Here is a 16,094-nt window from a genome sequence, read left to right as displayed (position 1 = left end):
TGATTGCTTCCTCTCAAATCAATGGCTCTTTTCAGGCTTATGGGCTAAGAAGGGAAACAAATCTTAATGGTCTCATGAGGGTGTGGTAGAGGTGATAGGGCACAAAGTTATTCTAGTTACTGCAGTCTAGATGTGCAACCTTTTTTCTATTAGAGGGTACTTATTGCCAGAGACTGAAGTGGAAGTCTTTGAAATGCATCTTTGCGGTAACGATGAATGTCATAGGAAATGCCCTGCCTTCCTGGATACTTATGCTGTGGATGACAAGAAGTAGTAGTCCTGGTCAATAAGCTCAAGTGGCAGTTGATCATTTAGCCAGGCTAGAGGGTTAAAGAACCCTTTGGATAACAGTGGAATATAGAAGGAAGATATGATGGATTTTCTTACCTTCTTTTTTCCTTATTTTTTTCCTATTTTATCTTTAATGCAAATTACTGTCTTCCCTGGAAAAGAAGGATAAATTTGGGATAGAAGGCAAAATTGAAGTACAAAAGTTCTCATAATTAAGTAGTTGGATATTAGGAAATACCCCTGTTGCCTCAATTCATTTTTAAATCGTATCACTGAGGAGTTTATGAAGGATTTGCTTTAGGAGGAATAAGTTTCTTAAGAGCAGGCATTAATTTCTGACTTTCACAAGGCAGCGAGAAAAGGTAATAGGAAATAACTAGGAAGAGAATGGTAAATAAATAAAAAGTTTTAATCTGTTCAATATAATTTGAAATGTCAGATTGGGTTCAGTAAACTTTGTTCTGATGTGGTGCTCATAAAAAAAAAAAAGTATTTCCAATTAGTTCAGTGGAAACCAGACTGGATTTTTTTTCCTTATTGTTCGATAGTTAAATTAACTGGAAAATGGAAGGCTGTTTATTTGTCTTCAAAAGTAACTCTTACCAGTTTGGGATACTTAGATAATATGGGGTTTGTATATGAAGATACGATAAAAAATTGAGCTCCTTGTAAGTGGATTCTCATTCTGTTGCTGTTTGATGGTCTTGCTTTATTCATCCGTAGGCACCTGCACCTGGGCTTAGCAGAGATGTTCACATTGTCATTATAGTTGGTGATGGTCTACCAAATTCAGTCTGTGGAGTCTGGAGTGCTAGTACCTGGCCATATGTCAGCAAGATGCGAGGCACTCTGTGATCTAAGTGTGATTTCTGCTGTCCAAATTCAGATTCTTCACTCAAACTCGTTTCAGGGGGGAAAAACAGAAAGCTGTTTGGGGATAGACAGGGCAGGATGGGATTCAGCTCTAGGTTTAATTTCCATGTCATACATGAGATGGCTATTGTACCTCATTCACGTGTAGTAATAAAATTCCTCTGCATTTTATTAAACAATCACTAAATATTAATCTGGTCTGTTCACTCATAATAAATAATCTTGCCTAAAGCATGAGAAAGTTGTGTTTTAATTGACAGTAACAGAAATACTGTATGCATTAATTGCTGTAGCTCATTTCATAAAATACAATTCTCATAAGACCCAGCCTAAGTAGTTATATATTACATAGCTACCGAGGATTTGAAGTTTCTGGACTAGTCAAACATAATACTTCTACATTAGTGTCTTATGTGCTATTTAGAGTCCATCTTTTTGTTGAAAACAAGTATGCCAAAAAGTCAACTTTACAGATTTTTTTTTTGTTTGTTTGTTTGTTTTTAATATTGAACTTGATTGTAGCTTAGGTAGCTGTGGCATTATCTTTCAGAATGGCAGAGTCCTTGCTGTTTCTATCAAGGTTAAAGAACTATTGCTGTGCATGAGGGTTGTGTAACACTCCTTGAATTCAAACACCTAATCATTTCAATCATTGAAGGCACACAACAGATATTCCAGCTTGGTAGTATAATACCTTTGAAAAGAGTTTGTGGAAGAAGGAGGGATAGTTCTTATGTATTCAAAAATCTGAAGTGTTAACGTCTAGGAGTTGTGGACGTGCACTGTGAGACAAGCTAATGGAGATGTGTTAGGTGTCCTGCTGGGGATACAGCTCCATCTTGTTGCTCTTGTAAAGTTCAGCTGTGAAGTCAGCAATTTGGCTTCAGAGGCAGTATCTAAGCTAGGGAAATGTTGTCTGGTGTTGTCAGTGTTCTTAAATAGCAGATGGTGTTCAATGACATGCTGCAAAGTGTAAATAGGAACAGGTTGAACTTAAACACAGTAAATTGGTATAGCATTGGTGATAATAATGTAGTATTAATGTGAAACATTTGGCTTAATGCTCTAGTGACTGTAACTGATGAAATGCTGCAATGTGTGTATGGCTAAGAGGGAACAGAAAGGAGGGATTGAACTTGTGAAGCAAAGTGCTCTTCACCATGCCTGAAATAATGCTGTGTTAGCATTCATGTAATACAGCTTCTCATTCAGAAATGGGAAAAGTCCAGATTGCTGCTGAACAAACAGTCGTGCCATTTCATGAGTTACAGACTTTCTTGTTTTGACCCATTTCCTTCTGTTTAAAAGAGATAAGAAAGATGTATTATAATATGCTGGATAACTCAAAAGATTCGGCTAGGCCTTCAACATTTCCTGGAAAATGAACATGAAATTGTCCAGTGAGAGGGAGCAGAAGTAAGAGGGAATGGAAAAACACACGAATAAAATGCACAATAGGAATTTATTTCATACAAAGCAATTTACTGAGTTCTTTGTTTTAAACAGTCTTATAGTTTTCTGGCTTATTCTATGTCCTCAGGTGGTTGCTGAGCAAGAAACAGTGTGTTATGCCAGCTGTAGCTGTTTACTGTGTACACACTCGTGTGTGTATTGGCCAGCTGAGGAGAACAGATGCCCTCAGTACATGCTTGTCAGTTCTGCTCTGTGTGGGTGTCTGTGCTTTACATATCCACTTGCTCACTTTCTCTTCTCTACTCTCCACTTGTCTTTCCCCAAGAAAGGTTGACCTTAAGGTAGATAGTAGTCAAATTTGGTGGAAGACATGAGCCTTAGGTGCTTATGAGAATGGAGAAGACAAGAAGGAACTGATGATATAATTTCAAAAGCCTTTTCTTTTAGCCAGGAGATGAGGCTCAGAGGGTTCCTGTAGCTGGTCCTTGGTATTTCACAAGGGACCTGTGATTATTCCATCCAGTCTCATGGCCTGGGCATGCAACTCTTTCATTGTGAGAAGCCTGCCACCACACTGTGATCCCATGCAAAGGCAGATTGGGCAGAACTGGGAAGTTCTGTTTTGCCCTGAGAGGTTTAAATATCTGAAGAGAGGAATGAAATTTAAGTGCTGCACATTAGGTAGCTTCTAGCGAAAGAAGGCCACTGAATGTACGTTTGCTCTATCTGTGCTTGAGGGTGTAATTTCTCAGTATTATCCTTCCATTCCTCGTGATGCTGGGGATGAAATACAACTGCCTGTGCATGGGCAGCATTCTGTATATGCCTGGCTGTCCCCCCAAAAATGACTTCAACTACCTGTTAGCAGTAACTGGGACAAACACTTACCTCTGTGATTGACTAGACTTGTCTAAGACCAAAACTAAGACAGGCAATGTGGAATTCCAATCTGAGTTCTGTTTCCAAAGATGAGTTTTGTGCAAAAAGGAAAAAAGTTGAGCATTGTTACGTTCTGTTACACTGCACCTTTATTTTGATGGTTTCATTCTGTGAAATTATAAATTACAATACTTTGTAAGCAGAAATCAGCCCTGCTTCTTGTGCTGAAATTTAATAGTAATTGAAGGGTATATGGAAAGTATTAAAGTTGAGGAAATTCAATTCTTCAGGAGAAAACATGAAGGATTTGCATTCATTCTGCAAATTCCATTCAGAAAATGGGAAAACCAACCCCAAAGAAACGTTAAGCAAGTATTGGATCCCTTATTTCTTCTTAGGCTGTCTCTGCCATTGTCGTGGCGTCCTTTGTCATCTTAGGCTTTCAAAGTAAATGCAAGGCTTAAATACAGGGTATAATTTGATTGATTTTGTATACACTATGCAAGCAGCAACCATCCAAAAATGTTTGACCCCTCAGCCAGTGCTCATTCAGACTTGTGGGTGTGCAGAGGCTTTACTGAGCAGCTGCTGATTAAATCCAAGCTGAGTACATAAAACCTGAAATAGTCTGTTTCTGTGCTACTTGTAGTAGGGCTCAGGACAGATGTTCATGTCCCAGTGGAAAGGTACAGCTACCTCAGCACACGCTGTTTTGTCAGGAAAGTGCAGTATGTGTTTTGTTAGATAGCACAGGGTGTAGTTCAGATAAGCAGTGAAAGGATATAAATACAGCTTTGTTCTTTATGTGATGAAGGGACCTGTTGTATTATAAAGAGCATCTTCCCTGCCTCTATTCGGTTAATTAAATATTTTTAAATTATCTGGGAACTTAAGAGTTCTGAAACTCCAGTTTAGCTAGTTTATGAGCAACATGTGCTGGGTAGAATTTCATAGCCTCATAGAGTCTCATTTTCTCTTTGTATTCAAGGAAAGTGCTCATAAAGCCTGTGAAAGTGCTGGGTAAAGCTGGGGTGGCAAAACGTGATGGTTTTTGTAAATGAGTGTTTGGAAGTACATTCTTATCTTCTGTGGGTGTAAGCATCCAACCAAGCCTTATAGAAATATAATGATGTCTGCAGTCCTATTTGTATGCAGCTATAAGGATAAATCATAGAATCATTAAGGTTGGAAAAGACCTCTGAGATCATTGAGTCCAACTATTAACATAACACTGCCAGGTTTTGTTGTAGTATCTTAGAATACTGAGGAGATGCTGCCAGGGAAGCTTTTCACCATCTCAATTCTGAGATGAATCTCTTCCTTCCCAGCTGCATGTATGAACCCTTCTAAGAACCATCTGTTGAGGGAGGTTCCCCTTCCAGTAGGAGTAATTCTTATTGTAAATTTGAGGCTTTCTAACCATGCTGCATATAATAATGGGGTAAGAAACATTTAGGATGTTTCTTACCCCATAAGAAGGATATCCACTATAGTTTTGATAAATGCTTGGGATTTTCAGAGTTGACAGCTAGTGTGAGTTTGTTTTTAGCAGCTTACTCTTTCATCTCTTCCCACAACCAATTTCATGCCTTAAACTACCAGGCCTTGCTCTAAAGGGAAAACTCTGCTTGGTTTGAAAGGGCCAATACTATTTCAGCAAGTATGTGCTTTTTGTGCTTAGACTTGTATTGCTAAGCTGTTAGCTGCATGAACCAGGATTTCAGCTTCTAGGTAGATTCCTTCTGAGAACCACAGAATCTAAAGAGCTGTATTCTTCCACATTTTTACATCATAAGTGATCTGTAAAAGTTTAATTATCATATACTCCATTCTTACTGGAATATTTGGTCCCAGGGTTTGACACCTCCTATAGCAGCAGTCTGTTTTTCTCACCCTAAAAGGCATGGTAAATCAAAACCATGGAAAAAACAACACTCAGAAGAACATGAGTAAAAAACAGGGGGCTAGTGCTTCCTCCATCAAGGATCTACTTCTGTTGTTCACAGCTTTTTTTTCATGCAAAGAATCTCGGTAGTTCTGAAGTGGGTGCATGAGAAGTATAAAGCAAATAGATGTGCTCTTTTTAAATCCTTCCAAATACATAAATATTATTCCAAATACCTGCATGACTTTCTTGCAGGATGAAACTGTAGAGTATTCCATAAGCTGAGCAAAATGATGCAGGTTTTTTTCCTTAGAAGAATAAATGACAGCTATTGGACTGAAAATTTATAGACTATAAAGTAAGATGTAATATAAAGTTTGGGGGAAATCATAATTTCTGAGTGGCAGGTGTGCATCCCCTAGGTTTTATTGAGGTGGGACTATTTGTGAAGCCTGTGCATCGTAAATGGTTCTTATCTGCTTGGGAATTCACAGCAAGCAGTCGGTGTAGCTGTATATTAACAATACAGGATTATTGACAAAAGTTGCCTGCAAAGATGACCTTGCCTTGTGTATTTCTGGTAAATGATTCTTATGGTCAAATATGTATTATAGACATGTGACCTCAATTTGATATTAATTTCCTGCATCTGTTCTTAGATACAGAAAAAACTAATAAAATATTAGCATTGCCAGTTATTCTTCACCAGTGTCCATATCTTACACTATGTGGATACTTGCCATTGGAAATAAACCCTTTGTGTCCTAAACCTTGTATTTCACTTTCATGTCACTTAAGAACACAGTATAATATCAGGATGTTACTACATGCCGTGTATCTGTTCTTACCTAATGCGTCTCTTTGAAGTGCTGCCTTAAGATTATCCTCCTACTTACCAATTTATCCACTTAAACCAGTGTCTGATTTCCAGAAGTGACAACTTTTGACACTTCAGATATTTTTTTTTCTCAAAAAAATATTACTCTTTGGTTGTACCTAAAATTTTCAGACCTGTCAATCCAGCAACTTATAACAGACTTTGTTCTGTGTCTCCATAATGAACTGAATTTATATGTAAGTCTGTTTTATTTTTTCTTTTTCTTCTTTGGTTAAGTCTTATTTTGTTACGTCCCTAACATTGATTGAGTTCTAATTGGTGCTAGAAGTGCTTTCCTCTTGTATTCTTAATACAAAAAAAGGGCACAGATTTCAAATTTGCCGTTTGGTAGCAATTTTTTACCATATGCTGTTGAGGCTTACAAATTCCTTGCAGCAACTCCACTTCATGTGTACTCCTAGAACCCCTGTCTGCTATGGTCAACCTGAGAGCAGGCATCGTCTAAATAAATTGGGCTAACAATGATCATGAAGCTGCTACTAATGGAAACAAATACAGTTTCTCAAGTGTTACATACTGGTAGCAATTCCAGATTGTTTAATTGCAAGTGTGATGCATCTTTGAAGGAGTCAAACAGACTGAACTAGGATTGTGATGAGCGTAAGGACCTTGGCATAAAATGGGTCCTTTCATACTTTGTCTTACTGGGGAGAGGAGGCATGTTGAAAAACTAAGATCAAACTCACAACAATGGAAATCTCTGCTCCACACAGCATGAAACAGAGGTAAGCTCTCGTACATAGTAGAGGCAGTAGAAGCTCATATCTCCTCATAGGCTTTTCAGAAGCCTATGAGTACTTTTAGTATGATATTAAATTGAACATCCAAGTCTGAGATAGTCATTCCCAGTGTTCTAATGAGGGAAAACAGGATGTAAAAAGCTTTTTACAGGATGTAGGTTCAAGCATCTGTGGAGGGCGGCCTCAGTTAGGCAAGTTGCAACACTGCAGAAGGCTGCTCTCAGTTGCCACTTGGAAATTATGTACATATCAAGTACTGGATTTGGGAGCAAACATGACTGTTCTTACATTTTTCTATTACTTACAATTTTGTCATTGTTTACTCCAATGCTTAATAAGCCTCTCATAGAGGTCTCTCCCACTTAAAAAAATAAACAAAAGCCCAAACAAAAAACGATTTATACCCTGGTCGACATGGCTTCTGTTTATGAAAAAATACAGACATGTTAATATATTCAGTTTTATTTCTGTTTACGTAAATCACTATGAACTAAACTCCATTTTGGTCTATGAATTCCATTTGTTTTCTCAAATGGATTGTGTGTTTTTCAGATTGTGCTGATTTTAGCTGACTGTCCGTATTAATTTCTGAATAAATTCTAATAAAATTCACTTGATAAAGTATGAATCTGCCAAACCTGCTTCATTGTATCATAATTCTGTTTTGAAGTTCCCTGATTTATACAAGATGTTTTTATGAGAGCAAAAACACAACAATGAACCAATTTGTGCCCTATGCTAGATTCAAGTTCCTGAGAGCTCTTGAACAAACAGAAACTACAGCACTTGGGACTATGCCAGATGGTTTAAAAATTCCTTAGAAGAATAATAAATCTAACTAGTGTTGTATATTTCTGTCACATTTGGGATAACCCTTGAATTTGAGATTTCTGTTGTTCCTCCTTGAAGTTTACCAGTATCTACTGTATAGAAATGTATGGAATTGTTTTGGAAGCCCTTGTGGGTGTCAAAGCTGAAAGGGGAAGGCATACTTGTAAATCCCACCACAGAAGGGTCTGAGGCTTGGTGAGTTAAGCATAACTTGCCTTCCAAGATATGATGCTGGAAAGCACAGAAGAGCTAGATTATCAAATATGCTTGCTTTTACGCTTGTTTTGCAAAACAAGTTTCAGCCTTGACTTCAGTGAGAACAGGACATCCAGACATGACCAAGAATAAATTCCTAACATAGATAATTCCCAGATCAACTAAGGCACCCCAGGGGAGGGAGAGTTGATGGGCAAGAGGAATGAAGTCCACTCCTCAGGGGAGCTTATTTTCCTATTTCCTTTAATAGTTACATGTTCACTGCTAACTCTTATCAGCAAACCAATCTTCAGTTGCAAGGAGAAATATTTCATAATCTGGGGTATTGGAAGTAAAGATAACTTCAGCTGTAGAATGACAAAATTATGAGTAAACTGAGTTTTAAGTTCCTTAGTCCTGAGAAGTCTGTCATCTTTTATGAAGAAGAACAACTCACATACTTACTTCTGGAACTTGAAGTTATTTGAAGCTGTCTCTTTGATTGCAGCTAAGCATGACTAGTAATACCTTAGGTGAAAGTATTTAGGAAAAACTCCTGTGGTAAGCTGAAGTGAATGAGATTTATATTATCCTTTCAAATAACTTATTTAACTGTCATGAGAACACTCTTGTGTCAGTGGCAAAATCACTCTTCCCTTCTCATCCCTAACCCTTGCCCATCAGTCCATAAATGGGAGTTTAATTTCCATGCCAGACAGGAGCCACATGATGGGATTTGCCATGTTATATCTAAGCATACTTTTGCCAAGCCCTAGACATTAGGACTCTGCTGCCCTTCTCCTTTATATACCTCTCTGCAGCTGGACAGGGGTGAGAAAATATGACAAAAGGCTCATGAGCTGAGGTAAGGACAGGAGAGGTCACTCAGCAATTACCATCATGGGGCAAAACAGACTTGACTTGGGGAAATCAGTTTAATTTAATATCAATCAAATCAAAATAGGATAATGAGAAATAAACCCAAATCTGAAAATACTTTCTCCTCCACTCCCCTTCTTCTTGGACTGAATTTACTCCCAATTTTCTCTACCTCCTTCCCCCTCAGCAGCGCAGGGGGACAGGGAATGGGGGTTGTGGTCAGTTCATCACACATTACGTATGCCACTCCTTCCACCTCAGGGGCAGGACTTCTCACACTCTTCTGGTCCAGTGTGAGGTCCCTTACACAGGACACAGCCCTCCATAAACACTTTCTACGTGAGCCTTTTCCACAGGCTGTGGTTCTTCACAAACTGCTCCAATGTGGGCCCCTGCCACAGGGTGCAGTCCTTCAGGAGCTGACTGCTCCAGCATGGGTCCTTTGCTGAAGTCCTGCCAGCAAACCTGCTCCAGCATGGGCTCTGTTCTCCATGGGTCTACAGACCCTGCCAGGAACCTGCTCCACCGTGGGCTTCCCACAGGGTCACAGCCTCTTTTGGGCGTTCACCTGCTCCAAGTGCATACCTGATATATATGCAAATGTTGCCTAAAAAAATGAGCAGAGCCTCCCCATGTACTCTCAGAAACAACTCCTTCCCATACATCTTGACTCTGTATTCATCATCTACGTGTTTGCTTACTTACACAGTAATTAAGTGCTTATATGCTCCCTTTCCCCTACAGTTCTATAGGACCCATATTCATAACCAAAACAAAATGCTCTCACAGGCTTTTTGGGAATATGCGTAAATAGTCTCATGGGTCTTTATCAAGAACTCAGCTTACTCTTCATATATGGTGTCACTTTACTATTGGTGTCACTATTGGTGTTGTCTTATGAAGCTGTATCTCTGAGAAGACCTTACTGTCTGTCTACTTCATTGACTCATTTATCTCAAAGCTTTCTGGGAAAACATTTCTGTTTTTGTTGTCCCTAGGTCTTGTGGGTTGGGGTTTTTTTTGTTTTATTATTAGTAGTAACAGCAAGTCTGTAACTCTTTTGGAATTTCTCTGTGTGAAAAAGAGGACCATGTACTTATTTACTTTCAGCTATTAAATTTGAAATACTTGCCCATTCAGCTGTGTCTGTGTGGATTTACTTTTGAACACCATAGCTATCTAATTATTTAATTCTTTTCACAGCTACCATGAGCAGCTGATGAAATCATAGCATTTTAAACAGTTAGTGATTGACAAGATTAGACTTATGTGACTCCCAGTGAGAGTAGTGCTTGGTGTTTTGAGCTGTGCTAACTCTGCCTTCAGACATGATATTCATTATTCCTCTGACTCCCAGGCAAAGTGGTGATTCAAGACTTCAGTGCTGGTGGAAGTCTAGTTAAGTGGAAGTTCCCTGCTCTGCCCAGCACCTCGTTTCAAAGCAGTTGGGAATTCAGCACGTGAATGAGTACGCCTTTGAAATCCTCTCTTGCCATGTTTATGCTAGGGTTTTTTGCTGGCTGGGAAAAGTGAATTGTATTATTAATTGTTTAGGCCTTTGATACAGTTACAAGTTGCTCCAGTTACAAGTTGCTCCTGTGAACTGTGAGATTACTAGACTAGCTGGAACATGTACAAGTGTGTATTTCCGAAGTACTAGAAAACTAGTGAACATTACTTGGCAGGTATGGAGAAGCTCCTAAAATGCTATTAGGTTGCAGTCCATTTTCTTTGTACTCCGTGCTCACTGTCTGATAAATCATGTGCATTTGTCTTTCACGGTTTTGTAGCGAATGTTGTTTTGAGAGAAGGAGCCTTGAACCCAGTAGTAACATTTTTTCTGTCTCTGCTGCAGTATCACCTGCTGTTCGACACTGGTTTTGGTATCCACCTCTCTGTAAGCAGAGCCTTTTTTAAGGACAGTTTGTAGTCTGAAACTTCTCAATACTGCGATTGAGAGTTTATGGGAACACATCAAATAGGAAAAGACCTAACTCCTTAGTTGCATGTCATTGAGGAACTTCTAACCTCATTAAGGGGGTTAGAAGTTATTTCAGTGACTGACCTGCCAGATCTCTTAGACTGAACAGCGTCTGTAATTTTTCCCATCTCCTGGTGACAGTGCTGAATTACTTAACACTTACTGTCTTCTCCTTCAGTAATAGCAGAAGAAGGTGGTTATTGTTGCAAATGAGTTCTAAAAGTGGTGTCATCCATGGATATCATGGTGTATTTCAACCAAACCTGGGTTGATACTCACTTTAGGAGTTATCATGATCTGCCATATAGGAGTCTTGAAACCTTGATCTCTTGACTAGGGAAAAACAGACTTTCCAAAGTGTGTTCATTTCACAGTAAATCAAAATGTTAGTTAATATTTTTAAATTAAAATCTTGAGAACTTCTACCTGAAACTACTGAATAAAAAATTGCCACTTTCTTAAGTATGGTGCATAGAGCATTTATTTCAGTCTTAGCTTTTTAAATCTGTTAAAATGAATTTCATGGTCTTCTGATCTGTATTTGAGAAGTGGATAGTGGCCATAAATGGGCAAAATACTTCAATGAGCTCTCCCAACTTTTTTTTTTCCCCCTAAAAGGAAATGAATGCAGAGAATGTATTAATTGTTTGGGACTGTCCACGTGACAGCCTTATCTTCTCAGGCAAGCCCTTTTAAAAATAGGATATGTGTTAAACATGATGGAATTCTTAAAAACATCTTTAACAAACCCCTTACTAGAAAATTAACTGCAAAATTAAGTTAAAATGCAGTTTTCAGGAGAAAATTCCTAGTTTAGATCTGAATTTGTGCTTTTATTGTTTGGAAAAACTGGGATTAAAACAGTTTGAAAGAAGAAATGATGTTACAAGCAAGCTGTACTTTGCTAAATCTTTTAGTGGGAGTTACGTCCCAAGCTTGGAAACAAACTTGCATATGCTCTAAGTATAAAACTGGTAGGTGAATTGAGATTTACTAATCTACATGTTCAAAGAGCGTAAGGATCGTTATGAGACCTCTGTACTGACACTTCTATGGGTTGCAGAGTATTCAAGCAGAGTGAATAGGAACTGTATCTGAAAGGTGGAAAAGCGTCAGCCTGATGGCTGACCTAAACATAGGAGCAAAATATTGAATGCAAGAACCTTCCTTACTTAAAGCAATGCTCTTGTTGGGCTGTGCTGTCACTCCATCATTGAAGTTCTTTGATACCCCACTGTAGAGTGCTTGCATAGAAGTATAAAAAAAGGGATCGATTGTCTGCTCGGGCATCTAAAACAGTCTTGTAACTCTTAGACATTCTTTCCTCTTAAGTAACTTGATCCACTTTCTATCATTATACTACTTATTTGAATTTGGATACTTGACAAAGCAGTATCTTGTGTGCGTGTGTAGCACACAGAACGTGTTAGGTGATCCACAAACTTCCAGTAGCAAATTAGATAATGTGATGGTTTGCTAAGCAAAAGCCATGCAACTGTAGTACTTTTTGCTGTTTGTTGACTATCAAAACTAAATAGTGTAAGTAACTCTTGCGTTGATCTTGAATAAGAATTACTTTGAAAAGTAAATTTTATTGTATTTTAGCTTACCTGTCTAAAAATATATCTCTCTTTAGGGTGGTTTAGTGGTGGTCTTCAGCTTTGCCTTCAGCAGGAGTGTGCGATCTCACCGATATATGGTCTGAGGTTGAATGTCATAGTAAAATACATGCATTGTCCTGTAGCAGTTCTTCAGAAACAAACCTGACTGGGTCCTGACCAGTCACCTGGAAAAAAAATAGGCCAGGCAAATAGGAGGAAGACTCTGTCTCCTGAAAACTGAACTTTACTATATACAGTCCTTTAATGGATGTTCTCCATGTGTTTTCTGATGCTGTAAGCTTTGGCTACACTCATGAACCTGTAGGGAATAGCAGAAATGTGAAAGCACTAGCTGCCAGGGGTGACAGTCAGCTTGAAGCTCCAAAATCTGCTTTCACTGAATCTTTCTTTGCCAGCCTCTGTGTTCCAGCTTTCCTGCTACTGGGCTTGTGTTGTGTTAGCCCAGACATGCAGCAGAATGAATTGGAGTTGGTGGCAGATGCTTATTATTGCCTGCTGAGAACCTGACTTTGTGTTTTCTAAACTGTATTTTTAGACTGTACACTAAGTGCAGATGGATTATAGAAGTGCTTAGTAATTTGGCTGTTATTCTTTTCCTTTTGTGATAGCATTTCTCTTGGCTATGAATCCTCCTTATTTTTGTAAAACAGAAGATGGTATTCCTTCAGCAAAGTCAGCTGATGGAGACAAATTCTTCTGTTCTAGTTTCTAAATATCTGTAGCATAAATAAAGCCAACAAATTTCTTGTATGACTGCATAAGTTGAGTCACTCTGAGCTGGTCTTTTATCACTTTATCAGAAAGATGCATTTTTAATGGTGAAAACTGTCCAGTGGACAGCTATCAGCAGAGTGGGAAGCAGCAGAATGCAGTAGTTTTAGCAGTATAAAAGGTATGAATTATCAGCACCGTACTAACTGTATGGCAGTAAAAACATTTACAGCAGTTAAGGAAAAACAATTTTTTCTCTCTCCCACCCTTCTTTCTAGTTGAGAATAGTTACTGATATCTGTACTTTGGGTACTTTGGCTGACATTGGACTGTGTTTTTATGTAAGATAAGAACTTTGCCTTGGTATCGAATGCCTGGTACATAGCAGGATGTGATATGTGGCTTACTTTGTCTCTGTTCATGTGTCTGCTGTGACTGGGTTCTCCTATCTTGTGGATATGCAAGTTAACACTAACTGAAAGGACAGTCATGTCCAATTGCTCCTAATTTTTTCTCACATTGTGCTGGTTTCTAATTGATAGATGTCAAACTCCCAGTAATTAGCACGGGGTGTTGATTTCTGGATGGTATCCTGTTTCTCTTTTGTTTGTGTTTAAGTATACACAGCTTGATCATGAGTGGGAAGCATTATTCAAATCCAAGGCAGTGCGGGTGCTTCCAGCCCCAAGTCAGGAAATATTTGGCTTTTGAAAAATAACGGCTACTGTGCAGAGCTCTGGCTGAGCTGTGATATCATGAAACGAGCCTGAGGAAATGCTGTGAATGTGCTGCCAACCCTTTGTGAGAGGAGGGATCTTTCTGTGCTCACTTATCCCAGGAATCTGTTCCTCAGTCCTTGTGTTTATGACGCTAACGTTCAGTGACAGTTCTGCTTGGACATGCCTCTGCTCCTGAACTGGATCTCACACCAGAAGGTACTGACTGCTCCTAAGGTGCGTGTGTGAAGTTCATTCATCTTGCATCTCTTTGTACGATGGGACAGGTCTGACAATGCACCTTGTGTGGTGATGGAGTGAGAAAATAATTGCCTTGCTAGAACTGCTATCATTAAGTAGCCAGATACTTAGGCATGTTTGTTAGATTAGTACTTCACAGACGTACTAATGTTTACAAGCCTTGTGGTATGAAGAGGGGCTTTGCTTTGTTAATAAATTCCAGACTGAAATTTTCCATGTGGAAGCTAGAAATAAATTAGGAAGAGCTGCAGCTTCTCTACACAATGAAATTCAGTCCAGCTGTGGAAATAATGATATACAGCTAGTGAATTTTGTTCTTCTTCTCAATATTCATCATATTCAAGTTCTAAGTTTGGATTAAAATTGAAAGTAGTGATCAGTAGTTACTGAAGGATGCACTTGAAAGTTACCCCTCCAGAAAAAAGAGGATCCCCACCTTTGTTCATTGGAGGCTCTTGTAAATTGAAAGGGAATGTTTTTGTGGGGTTTTTTTGAATGCTTCAACTTCTGTCACTGCTATTCAAGAAAGCATGAAGTGTCACCATGGAGATGCTCTGCCTATTCTGGAGTTGTGACAAATTGTTCTAGTGTTGTGCTGCAGCATGCATGAGTGGGTTCAGTAGCCTCTTTGTTTTGCAACTTCAAGATACTGATGATAAACATCTTTTAACCGAAGATTTTTTTTGGATTTTAGAGGTTGAAGTTGGAATTAATTGTAACAAAATCCTATTTAAATGTCATGAGAAGAATTTGGTGTTATTTTTCTGTAGTCCTCTCTTTTGTTTTAATCCTCACTTTGGTCAGATGAAAGAGCTTGCATTAGTTGCATCAGTTAAAATGATGTTTCCAATGTGAAAATAATATTCTGCTTAGAACACAGTGAAGTGTCTTGATATGTAGCAGAATAGTTCTTGGCAGTACTAATCACGTGCCCTTTGGGGAACGTACTAGTAATGCACGAGGCAGGTGTTTGCACTCCTTTATGTATTGACCCTGTTACAGGTCTGTCACAAGGGATAGAATGAGATGTAGCCCATGAACTGCAGAGCTGAAATTAGCATGTCTAGAGTACTAATATATCTGTCTTCTAGCCTATATCTGTCTAGGATTGGAGGCTATGACCTTATTCTACACTAGCTGGCCAAATGGGCGATGTGCTGCAGTAAGGTCTCAAACCAAGGTCATAGGGTGAGGTGTGTGGTGCAAATAGATGAGTCTGGGGACTGTCTGGCTAGAATTGATGCCCTCATTAGTTTCAGCTTACCAAAACTCTACTGCCTGTAGTAAACAGAGTTTGTGACAGTGTAACACCAGTCATACTTTACTTTTTACATTGTTTATTCAGAGCTGTGATTATAATTGTAGGTGATGCAGAACTTGCCCAGTGCCATCTGCTCTGTTTTTAGTACAGCTAACTTTTAGTTGTTGAATTGCCATGTATTGAATCAGATCTAATTGGATGAAGAGTGATTCATACAGTCTTAGGCTACTCAAATATGAATAACAAATTTAATTTGCGTTCTTAAATGTGGGGTTTTTTTCTTTAATTAGTCTTATTAGATTGATCGTATTTCCCTGGAGTGAAATATTGCCTCTTTAGTGACATTATGGAGCTCTTATTACTTGCCTCTTTTTTTTTGGTAGTAGGGTTTTTTGTTTGTTTTTTCTTCTCAACCAAGTTTTAGAGTGTTCTTTACACTGAGGAGCTGAACTAGTATCACAGGTCTGGTTTTGTATTTATGGTACCCACTGTCCGTCCTTGTCTTTTTGACCTCTAGCATTTGGGGGGGGTTGTTTGGTACAGGCCCTGAAGAAGGATCTCGGCTCCTCTGAGTTCTCTTGGCTCTATTCAGAGATTGAGTTGTTACTTATGAGCACTGTTTCAATGGTCTTAAAGTACACGTGCTGCTACGTTCTCC

The 16,094-nt window shown here is 38.8% G+C and overlaps 1 protein-coding gene across 4 annotated transcripts in view; it reads left to right on the top strand.

Moving 5' to 3' along the window:
* The window catches only part of TBC1D4 (TBC1 domain family member 4), a 96,102-nt gene that overhangs the window by 28,902 nt on the left and 51,106 nt on the right, over nucleotides 1-16,094 (top strand). Inside the window, exon 1 of one of the 4 annotated variants that reach the window (XM_064645895.1) lies at nucleotides 14,003-14,151. The exons of 2 other annotated variants lie outside the window; for them this stretch is intronic. In XM_064645895.1, the coding sequence (XP_064501965.1) occupies nucleotides 14,098-14,151 (54 nt within the window). In that variant the 5' untranslated portion in view covers nucleotides 14,003-14,097. Of the gene's footprint in view, nucleotides 1-14,002; nucleotides 14,152-16,094 lie in introns of those variants that run through there. One more of the 4 variants, XM_064645896.1, reaches the window with a different exon arrangement.

Source organism: Pseudopipra pipra, chromosome 2, assembly GCF_036250125.1.
Source record: "Pseudopipra pipra isolate bDixPip1 chromosome 2, bDixPip1.hap1, whole genome shotgun sequence".
Taxonomy (NCBI): Eukaryota; Metazoa; Chordata; class Aves; order Passeriformes; family Pipridae; genus Pseudopipra; species Pseudopipra pipra.
The sequence above is the reverse complement of the archived record's forward strand: the minus strand, read 5'-3'. Positions and strand labels throughout refer to the sequence as shown.